The sequence below is a fragment of the Oncorhynchus kisutch genome, linkage group LG9 (assembly GCF_002021735.2).
Source record: "Oncorhynchus kisutch isolate 150728-3 linkage group LG9, Okis_V2, whole genome shotgun sequence".
Taxonomy (NCBI): Eukaryota; Metazoa; Chordata; class Actinopteri; order Salmoniformes; family Salmonidae; genus Oncorhynchus; species Oncorhynchus kisutch.
Genome location: NC_034182.2, coordinates 21,486,700 through 21,497,654, shown reverse-complemented (window position 1 = coordinate 21,497,654; position 10,955 = coordinate 21,486,700). Strand labels below are relative to the sequence as shown.

At 43.3% G+C, this 10,955-nt stretch overlaps 1 protein-coding gene across 1 annotated transcript; it reads right to left on the bottom strand.

The window, feature by feature from the left end:
- Positions 1–560: 560 nt before the first annotated feature.
- On the bottom strand, positions 561–10,737 carry vgf (VGF nerve growth factor inducible). The gene is made up of 2 exons (XM_020491269.2): positions 10,340–10,737; positions 561–5,575 (listed from the first exon to the last, which is right to left on the bottom strand). The coding sequence occupies exon 2, from the start codon at positions 5,528–5,530 to the stop codon at positions 3,374–3,376; it is 2,157 nt and encodes a 718-aa protein (XP_020346858.2). The 5' UTR covers positions 5,531–5,575; positions 10,340–10,737; the 3' UTR covers positions 561–3,373.
- Between the last annotated feature and the right edge of the window lie 218 nt (positions 10,738–10,955).

Sequence of the window (10,955 nt, the reverse complement as noted above, 5' to 3'; positions counted from 1 at the left end):
ATCTTTGTCAATGGTGTCAATAATTTCCGACCCCACTGTATGTACAATACGTCATGACTGGAGACAAACAGGACAGGACATATGCTTGTTCAAAGTTTGTATTTCAGTTGATTACTATAGCGCCCCCTTGGGCCAATCAGTGTAATTTTGTAAATGCTGGATTTTTATTGCTAGATGCATCATTCACCCATGTGGTGTCTGAAACATCACTTGTGACTAAAGTAGGTACGAACGGACGGAGACAGATCCATAGTTCCCATCTGATTTCGTTGCGGGGGACAATAGGTGGTGTGTCGGCATCGATTGGCTGTAAGTCACATGCAGGTTGTGCGCTTATCACTGTGTTATAAAGGAATACATTGTAGCTGTATCAGATGTATCAGTTTTGTCTACGGTTGCAAAATTCGGGAATTCGGGAATAAGCAAGAAATCCCTATCAAACATAGTGTGCTGTTTTCATGATGGTTTGTCCCATTGTTGCTGCGTGTGATAGGTGAGAAAAGGAGTTAAAGTCAAGAGCCAATAGAACTTCACCAAAAAAAAAAGGCATTTAACTTTCATAATAAAAAATAGTTCATTTTATTTATTTCTCTCTGTGTAGCAAAACTAGTCATCATGGATACATGCGGTTATTTACAATCAGCAACACGCATGTTTATTACGACATAGGTACAAGGTACATCTAGAAATAGAGCACATAGATCAGAACATCCTCATACAAGACTTCAACAGGGTTTTTTCCCCGGGTACTTCGTACTTCTATAAAGTCATCTTTTAGTTCTCCTTTGAGATTTTTTTTTATACTTTTATTTAATGCTCGTTAAGTTTATCAAAAAGAAGCAACACATTTTAGATGCAGGCACACAGAAACGTGCAGCAGACGGTCTTCTATCTTGTCTTTCTTTCTCATCCCTGTAAATGTTCTCTTTCCCTCCCTCTCTTTTTAGAAAAGAAACAAAAAGCAAACAAATCTGTTTCAAAGTGGAAGTAATGTTTAGGTATACCTTCCCCACTTTTCGCGACCTTCCATATAATCTCTCTGTCTCTCTCCTACAGCAGATATCTTACACTTCAGTATTGAGTAGGAGGTTTGAAAGGACAATTCTGTCCCCTTAGATCAGTGTTTCTAGTGGACCCACTCAAATGCCAAAATGCAATGAGTTCAGTTGAGTGAACTGAAACAGTCCTAAAGGTATGTCCCAAATGGCACCGATTCCCGATATAGTGAGCTCCTTTTGACCAGAGCCCTATGGTCTAAGTCTAAATCGCAGTTAAGCAGAACACACATGTCAAATCAAACACCACTCCCAATGTTTTCCCAGTGTTTCTCCCCTCGTCGCTTCTCTAAAATAATGGATTTTTCATTGGTGTCTGTGGCGTCAGTCACATTGAAAATGGTTTCACTTTGAGATTGTCTCTGCTGTGTTTGATTGAGCTTTGATGCTAGCCACGCCAATGAGTGCATCCCAAATGGCACCATTTTTGCCAGGTGCACGGTGTTTCCTCCGACACATTGGTGCGGCTGGCTTCCGGGTTGGATGGCGCTGTGTTAAGAAGCAGTGCGGCTTGGTTGGGTTGTGTATCAGAGGACGCAGGACTTTCAACCTTTGTCTCTCCCGAGCCCGTATGGGAGTTGTAGCGATAAGACAAGATAGTAGCTACTAAAACAATTGGATACCACGAAATTGGGGAGAAAACGGGGTAAAAAAACTTAAAAAACTAAAAAAATTGTTGGGGTTTCGTTTACAAGGAAATATTGAACGAGTAAGGATTTGGAGATGATTAGATATTGATTTCCATTAACACAATTATTTTTTTGTTTGTGGTGAGATACTGAATCACAGTCCTTTCCAGCATCTAAAGGCATAAACACAGAGACATATTTGTTTCTCTACAGTAGCACAGAGTGAAAATCCTGGACTGTTTTCAGTTTCTTTTCCCTCTTCTCATTTCATTTCACTCATTCATCGGGAGTATGTGAGGGACGATTCCATTTCGAATCAGGTCCGTTTCATTGAAAAATTCCCAAAACATTTTTCAATTTGTGAATCGAATTTGAGATTGAATGGAATTGTGATCACAACCCCATTTCTCTACAAGGGCTTAACTCAATTCTACCCCCTTCACAAAGTCAACAGTCTTAGCAAAATGAGGGGGAAATCATAATAAGGCAATATAAAACTGTATTTCAGTATTTTTAGTTTCTTTCCTTTAAAATCACTTTGTCTTACAAATATCTGGAATGTATGAATGTGTAAATCTTAGCACTGCTTTGTAGAAAAAACAAGTACATTACAAGTACATGAAATCAAATCATATATTCATAAGTTAATCAAAAAGTGTGCAGACGGGGCAATTGACATAAAAATTTAACCGTTTTTTTGTTGTTGGAACAACAAAACAGAAGTGATTCAAAACAGACAATATATTTGATGAATAAATAGTGACTGCATTTGCGTACAGTATGGCACCGTATCATCAAGCGTATCGGTAACAATAACAATGACTTTCTCTGCCCTTGACGATAACTGTTCTTGAAAAGGACCAATTGCAAGCTTCATTTTCTGTAAACAATCAATGACGTATAACTGAAATGGTGACAATGGAACCACTGATAACAATAAAGCACAACAGATACACATTGGTAAGGCTTTATATCCATTGGGGCCTCTTCTCCAATAGCGATGGCTAATCTTTTGGAAAATAAACACACTTGACTGTGCATTTTGGCTCCAAACATTGACATGTGTGTATTTGTTAACAACTGTAAGTCTCTTGTATGAGTTTTGGATTACAGGCAACATGATAGTCAGTCCCAAATGGCACCCTATCATATATATAGTGCACTACTTTTGACCAGAGCCCCATGGACCCTGGTCAAAAGTATTGCGCAACATAGGGAATAGGGTGCCATTTGCAATTTCCCCTCAATGTTGGTCTTCTGAACGATGCCGACGCTCCCTCATATTTTCCAGAACCCCAGGATGTTGAGATGAGTCTATAGAGTCAGTGTTCTATGGTTCTGTATGTTCTGTAGTTCTTTATGTGATTGGTTTAGTGCCCCTCTTTCAGTCATTTTGGACAACAGCTTCAGTTTCATCTTCCAAAGAAAAGAGCAAGAGGAATGAATGGATGTGTGTCATCCTGACTCCCTCACTTTTCTATCTGCAAGTTCATTTTTACTCTATACAAAAAGCTACATGTAATTTGTGTTGCTCTTTGACAAAAATCTAACAGTACATTAAAGAGACGAAACCAAGGCAAAACCTGAAATCAAAAGTAAGTGGTGTAAAAATAAAAAAAATCCATTGTTCTCTCTTCCTCCCCTTTTCCTCTCCCTCCTTCCCACCCCCTCTCTCTCTTTCCTCTCTTTTCACTGAAACATTCTAGGCCTGGGTTTCATAAAGACCTGTTGAATGTAGTTCTCCAGTTCTTCATTGCTATCTTGCTGCTGCGGCCCCATCCCTATCCCCTGCATCCCATAGTAATCTTGGTCCCGGGTCACCAAAGGTGCTGAGGGCGCTTGGTAATAGTAACCGTGCCGATGGCGAGGCTGAACCTGACCCCTGGGTGGGGACGAGCGAGGTTTAGGCATGGGGACGGGGACGGGTAGGGGGTTGTATGTCCTGGGGTGTGGGGGGAGGAGGTAGTTGGGATAGTTGGAGTAATTTGGGTAGTAGAGGTTCCGCCGGAGGGCAGCGGGGGGCTTCCTCGGGCGGGGCTGTACCCAGGGACGGTACCTCCTCTTGGGGGGGAAATCAAAGTCGTAGTCCAGAGAATTCGACAGGAGGTCGTTGAGCATGTAGGAAGGCTTGGCATAGAACAGGGGTTTGGGCTTGGGAGGGGGGAAGTAAATTGGGTAGTAGCCTCGATAGGGCTTCTGTTGGTAGAAGGGATACGTAGGATAGTTGGAGGAAGTCCGAAAGGACTTCTGTTGAGGTTTGATCCAGAGGTCTTGTTTTGAGGGTTTGATGGAAGATTTGTCCTTGAACCAGGACTTGAGGGGATTGATGGCCGGGAGAGGCTGCTTCAGGGTGGGGTATCGGGGGTGTGAAGGCTGGGCATCGACGGCTTTGGCTGCTGGGTAAACCAGGGGTCTTTGCTGGGGTCGTTGCCAGGGCAATGTCTCAGGAGCGTCTTTCTTCTTCTTCTTCTCAACGTCGCTGATGATGTCAACGACGTCGTCCGCGGGGAGGTGGAGCTTACTGGAGATCTCGATGAGCTTATCAATGGTCTGAGGATCAATATCATCGTCCTCGCTGACGACCTCCTCGTCAGAGCGCTTGTCCTCCGCTGCGTTGGACAGCAGGGTCTTCTTGTTCTGGTATTTTCCTTTGTCCTGTTTGACCATGTACTGCAGGAGCATGTCCGAAGCTATGTCCGCCAACTTCTCCTCCTCGGCTTTGGCCCTCTGAGCTTCCATCGCCTGCCTCCTGACCTCCTCCTGCTCCTCCTTTGCCCTCCTCTCTTCCTCCTCGGGGCTCAGCATTTCCTCATCATCCTCCTCAGCCGCCGGTCGAGCCAGATTGTCAAAGTCGTCCATGAAGTTGCCTCCTCTATAAGTGGGCATGTTCAGGGCTTTCTGCATCTTCTCTTGCCATTTGAGCTTCTTCGACATTGCTCGGGGGTATCCTTTAGCTTTGGGTTTTATCTGGTTGTGGATCAGGGCTTGGTCTGTGTCGTCTTGGCTGTAGGCCCTGCTCTCTCTCCCTCTCTGCTCCTGGGCCTCCCTCTCTCTCTTGTTAGCTGTGTTGTAGTTCTGCAGTTCCTCCATCATGCTCTGGAGGTTCTGCACTTCATCTGGACTTAGTTGCTCCTCTTCCTCCTCTTGCTGGGTCTCCTGTGAGGTGGGTGGTCCCTGCTGCGCATCTTCTCTGGCCCCCACTTCCTTCACTCCCACCTCCTCCCCTCTTTCTCCTTCTGCCAGAGGTTGTTTCTCCTTTCCAGGAATCGTCTGGCTGGTGGTGTGGCTAGTCACTTTCTCTGTTAGTCTTTCCTCCTCCTCCTGTGCTCTCTTCCTCTCCTCCTCCTCATTCCTCTCTCGCTCCTCCTTGCCCTGCGCCGCAGCGGCCGCCATCACCAGCTCAAGCTCCTCGCGACCGTCCCTGTCTCGGTCTGCTCCCTCCTCATCCAATGCGGCTCTCACCTCCTCTCCCTTCTCCTCCTCCTGCCTCTCTCTCTCATTCTCCTCTTTTCCTCTCTCCTCTTCCTTGCGCCCATCCTCCACACCGTTCCTCCTTTCCCCGTGTGGCTTATTCATCGCCTCCAGCAGAACGGCTGCTAATGTTTTGGGGTCCATGCCTCCAAAAAGCTCATCCTCCTCTTCTGCTCTCTCTCTCTGTGGAAGTCCGCCCTTCCTCCCTTCATTCTCTCCCTCGGTTGGCCTAAGTCCAAGAGGGGAAGGAGCATGGCTGTCGCCGGGGCTGTGTGTCTCGGTCGCCACGGAGGCTGTGAGCGGGAGGGTTAGGGTGAGTCTCAACAGGACAACCAGTAGGATAAGGGCACTTGTGGCGAAGTGGGACCACATCATGACCACACAGAAAGGACAAGAGGGGGGCGAGGGAAGGTGATGCTCCTGGTGAATGAGAGACAGAAAATATAGATTTGTTAGATAAAATAAGAAAATGGGTGAACCCACGTAGAATTGTTATTTTATGGAACCCCCCTATACAATAGAAAGCATTTTCTTTTTATATACCTATAATGAAAAGTTTTACAGGATGGTACAAAATGTTTAATGAGCATATATATATATATATTTTTTAAATTCTTATTTACAATGACAGCCTACACCGACCAAACCCGGATGATGCTGGGCCAACTGTGTCCCTATGGGACTCCCGATCATGGCCGGTTGTGATACAGCCTGCATTCGAACAAGGGTTTCTGTAGTGACACCTCAAGCACTGAGATGCAGTGCCTTAAACCGCTGCACCACTCGGGAGCTGCATATACAGTTCAGTTAAAGTACGTGGTGTCACTGCCAAGAAAACCATTAGCTCATAGTATTATTAAAGTGAAATGAATTAATGGACATGAGTCAGCCTGTAAAGGAATGGGGGATATGAACCAAATAATTAGCACAAATGGAGAAGATGATGTCATCACTCATCTGCATGTGAAAACAATTCTCAACTAGGAATCATGATGAAACACTAGAGTAGGTTGCTTTGACAACAGATGTCATTTTCTCAGTACACACTATCAGTTTCCCCCATGCATATAACATACATAATAGACTAAATACTATATTCATTCACCTTAATCAATGTAGATCATGCACCTCTGTGCAGGTCACAAATAACATCAGTTGAGCATAGGGACCCACACAAAATGGCTGACCAGTATTAGGCCAACAGTTTGAAATGGTTTCTCAATGACTTCCTAGCTTTTCGGCTATTTCCATGGCTCATATTAATTGCTTTCACAACAATGCCTTTAAATCCAGTTTGTCCAATTTGGACTTTTCCTCAATTGAATTGTTCTGCTCCACAGGCTAAACTAGAATACCTGTAGGCTATTTGCTGCAAGGTGTCAAGATAAATTAAACTCTTGTGCGTCGATTTGTGTTTAAACCGTTGGATTTGGCACATGCTATACAGTATTTAGTATTTTCTCGCGGCTCCACTGAGCTGATCTAACAAAAGGTTAATTGGCTCAGTGTCTCGAGCTAATGCTGTTCCCTGCGTGTGTAATGCTCTCTTCGCATGTGAGCGCTCCAGGCACGTGGTTCAGGGCGGGTGGCAATTGGCAAGAAAGCGTTCCAATGCGCGTGCTACAGAGAAGAAGTAGGTGCTATTTGTAAGGTCATCTATATCAGTGGCCATGGCAACAACCGATTTCACATTGATCGCTACAGTATAATGCCTACCCGTAACTAACTCCACAATGATTTCGGATTTTTTTTCTCTCTCTTAAAAATTCAATAAGTAGCATGAATAGACTGATGAAATAATCAATAGCAATCGATCATCTCCTTCATTACAGCCACAACAATGTCAAACACAAACCCATTGGATTTAACCACTGACACAGGTCTGTACTCAATGCAGATATCATCCCAGAATGTAGATGAGAATGAAAATGGACATGAGATTAAAAGATCATAATACCGCATTGAGGCTACATCCCAATTGGCAGGCTATTCCCTACCCAACACAGTGCACTATGGGTCCTGGTCAAAATAGTAGGCCAACAGTTAATAAGCTGCCATTTGGGATGCATGATATAGGTTTGACCCCTGGATAATCATAACACAGATGGATCAGTGTAATCTACAGAGTGAGAGATTAGGAGACAACCTACCTGGCCTGGATGATGCACCCGTGTGTGTGTGCGTGGATGATGCACCCGTGTGCGTGTGTCTGTGTGTGTCTGTGTGTGTGTGTGTGTCTGTATGACACACCACAAATCTCACTTTCTCCCAATAGAGTGATCTTTCCTAACATGCCCAAGTCATGCGTAGGCAAACTGTATAGCAACAATCCATATCACCTTACAATTATTCCATCTCTATGGTTGGCTTTATTGGTCCCACTTTTTCATACTTAATTCTTTAGCTGTATAATGTTTGGTAAACGTTGTACCTCGTGTGGTACAGGTATTAAAAAGCTTCTGGAACCACGTATGTCTGTCTCTCCCGTTCTCATAATTCTATCTGCATATGCCCATCCACGAGGGCAATATACGTAGGGTGCAGTCTCTCCACCAAAGCACATTTGCTTTTAAGAAGCCCTATCTAGCCATAATCTGCTCAGTCGAAACGCCACACGACCTGGGAGAAGCGATCTGTTGCCTCAAGATTAAACTTGCAAGAACTCTATCACCACAGGAACTCTAGTATGCATGAAAGTATCGAAGAAAGCAGAGCACTTATACACATAATTAATGCATGTACAGAAATGTCTCAACTAACTATTAAAAAGTAGCATCAAAATTGGTTTGACATGCAAAACCACTCTTTTACGCAGCCAGATGCAGCTGTTTAAGGTGTCCTTTTCACCCTTTGTCTTTATTTGGTCTCCCTGGGTTTATTCTTGGCAGTTGGTGACGCCATGGTGATGGCAAAGATGATGGAAGACTGGGAAGAGGCGTGGCTATGATGATGATGATGGCTATGATGATATGACAATTATCATGATCTCCGGTAATCCATGTCAATATGATTACCACAATCATTAGCCAACCTCAGTCATTCTATAATTCGATTATTTCTCTTCTCATAATCCACACCCATTTTCTTGTAGGCTATTTATACTGAGAGATAGTAATCTCTTACAATTTACAAAGATTAGTATTGAAAAATATGTTGAAACTTGTGAAAATACATTCCTTTATGTTGATCTTTTAAAACACTTGTGTTATATATATATATATATATACATATGTTATTTATTTTAGGGTGTAGATCATCTTTAATATTGCAGATAGATTGTGGCTTCTATCATTATATATATATATATATATATATATATATTTTGGGGTGGCAGGTAGCCTAGTGGTTAGGGCATTGGACCAGTAATCGCAAGGTTGCTAGATAAAATCCCTGAGTTGACAAGGTAAAAATCTGTTGTTCTGCCCATGAACAAGGCAGTTAACCCACTGTTCCTAGGCCGTCATTGAAAATTAGAATTTGTTCTTAACTGACTTGCCTAGTTAAATAAAACATTTAATATATATATATATATATATGCCTTGGGAAAGTATTTTCAAAATTTTGTTAGCTTTATTCTAAAAATGATTCAATTGTTTATTTTGCTGAACAATCTACACACAATACACCATAAGGACAAAGCAAAAAAATGTGTTTTTGTGCAAATGTATACATTTAAATAAATAATACATAAGTATTCAGACCCTTTTCTATGAGACCCGAAATTGAGCTCAGGTGCATCCTTTTTCCATTAAGCATCCTTGAGCTGTTTCTACAAGTTGATTGGAGACCACCTGTGGTAAATTCAATTGATTGGACATGATTTGGAAAAGGCACACACCTGTCTATATAAAGGTCCCACAGTTGACAGTGCATGTCCGAGCAAAAACCAAGTCATGAGGTCGAAGGAATTGAAGTTTGGAAGTACCAACACTTTTCCTAGAGCTGGCCGCCCCGCAAAACTGAGCAATCGGGGGAGAAGAACCCGATAGTCACTCTGACAGAGCTACAGACTTGCTCTGTGGAGGTGGGAGAACATTCCAGATGGACAACCACCTCTGCATCACTCCACCAATCATGCCTTTATGGTAGAGTGGCCAGACGGAAGCCACTCCTCAGTAAAAGACACATGACAACCTGCTTGGAGCTTGCCAAAAGGCACCTAAAGACTCTCAGACCATGAGAAACAAAATTCTCTGGTCTGATGAAACCAAGACTGAACTCTTTGGCCTGAATACCAAGCATAAAGTCTGGAGGAAACATAGCACCATCCCTACGGCGAAGCATGGTGGTGGCAGCATCATGCTTTGGGGATGTTTTTCAGCAGCAAGGACTGGGAGAATAGTCAGGATCGAGGCAACGATGAATGGAGCAAAATACAAAGATCCTTGATGAAAACCTGCTGAAGAGTGCTCAGGACCTCAAACTGGGGTGACAGTTCACCTTCCAACAGGACAACAACCCTAAGCACACAGCCAAGACAATGCAGGAGTGGCTTCGGGACAAGTCTCTGAATGTCCTTGAGTGGCCCAGCCAGAGCCCGGACTTGAACCAGATCAAACATCTCTGGAGAGACCTGAAAATAGCTGTGCAGCAACACTCACCATCCAACCTGGAGATCTGCAGAGGAGAATAAGAGAAGCTCCCCAAATACAGGTGTGCCAAGCCTGTAGCGTCATACTCAAGACTCAAGGCTATAATCACTGCCAAAGGTGCTTCAAACAAAGCACCAATTAAAGGGTCTGAATACTTATGTAAATGTGATATCATTTTTATTTAATTTGCAGAAATGTCTAAACATGCTTTTTCTTTGTTATTATGGGGTAGATTGATGATTGTAATGTAACAATGTAGAAAAAGTGTAGGGGTCTGATCACTTTCTGAATGCACTTATATATATATATATATATATATATATATTCTTTTTTTTCTCCCCCTTACACTATCACCTCTCCCCTAATTGGAGTAAACACATTCAATATATTTTTATTATTAAAACACTTTTGTTACTATTTCTTTTAACTACAGTCTGTCTAACAAAATGCAAGGTGGAATCCCATACAAACTCTCAAATACAATGACCATAGCTTTAGTTTTCAGTCGTTCATGCCACAGGATCAATCAGTTTGATCACTTTTAAGATAAATAAATATCTTAATAAGATATATTAAAGTAGTTAAGACTTACCTGGTGTCTCGCGGTGAAACCAGATAGGCTACTTTCTCCTCCTTGTCACTCCTCAAATCTCTCTAATTCAACGTGTTACTCTAACTCAACACACCAATGTCTACTTAACACAAATAAAGCTCGGTGTTGTTTGGAAGTGTATATAAAGTAGAAAGTTATTTCTCCCTTTTGGTTTCCCTACTGTTGCCTCATTCGCTGTGCGTCTGTTTCAGTGAGTATTATCACGGACAGCACCGCAGGTTTTCTTACTGTTGCCTCATTCGCTGTGCTTCTGTTTCAGTGAGTTATCACCGGCAGCACCGCTTCTTTATACGTCCCCCCCTCCCTGCCTACGTGACCCGACGTCATTGTTTTCCCCTAGTGACGGAACCAAGCTTTCATTGATAAGAATTTTCGCTTCGCTCGAATGAACCACGAGCGTTCTGGCTCTGCCACACTGCAGTAGCCTGATGAATGAACGGAAACGGGGTGAATTAGATAGTATTTCTCCCGCCAGGGGGAGCATAGCCAAAAACACACCACAGGAGAGGGAGATAGGTGAACTAAGCCGCGGGATGTAGTTTGGGGGGTGGGTGCTGCGTTAGTTTCCAGACAGGAGGGGGGGGGGGGGGGGCAG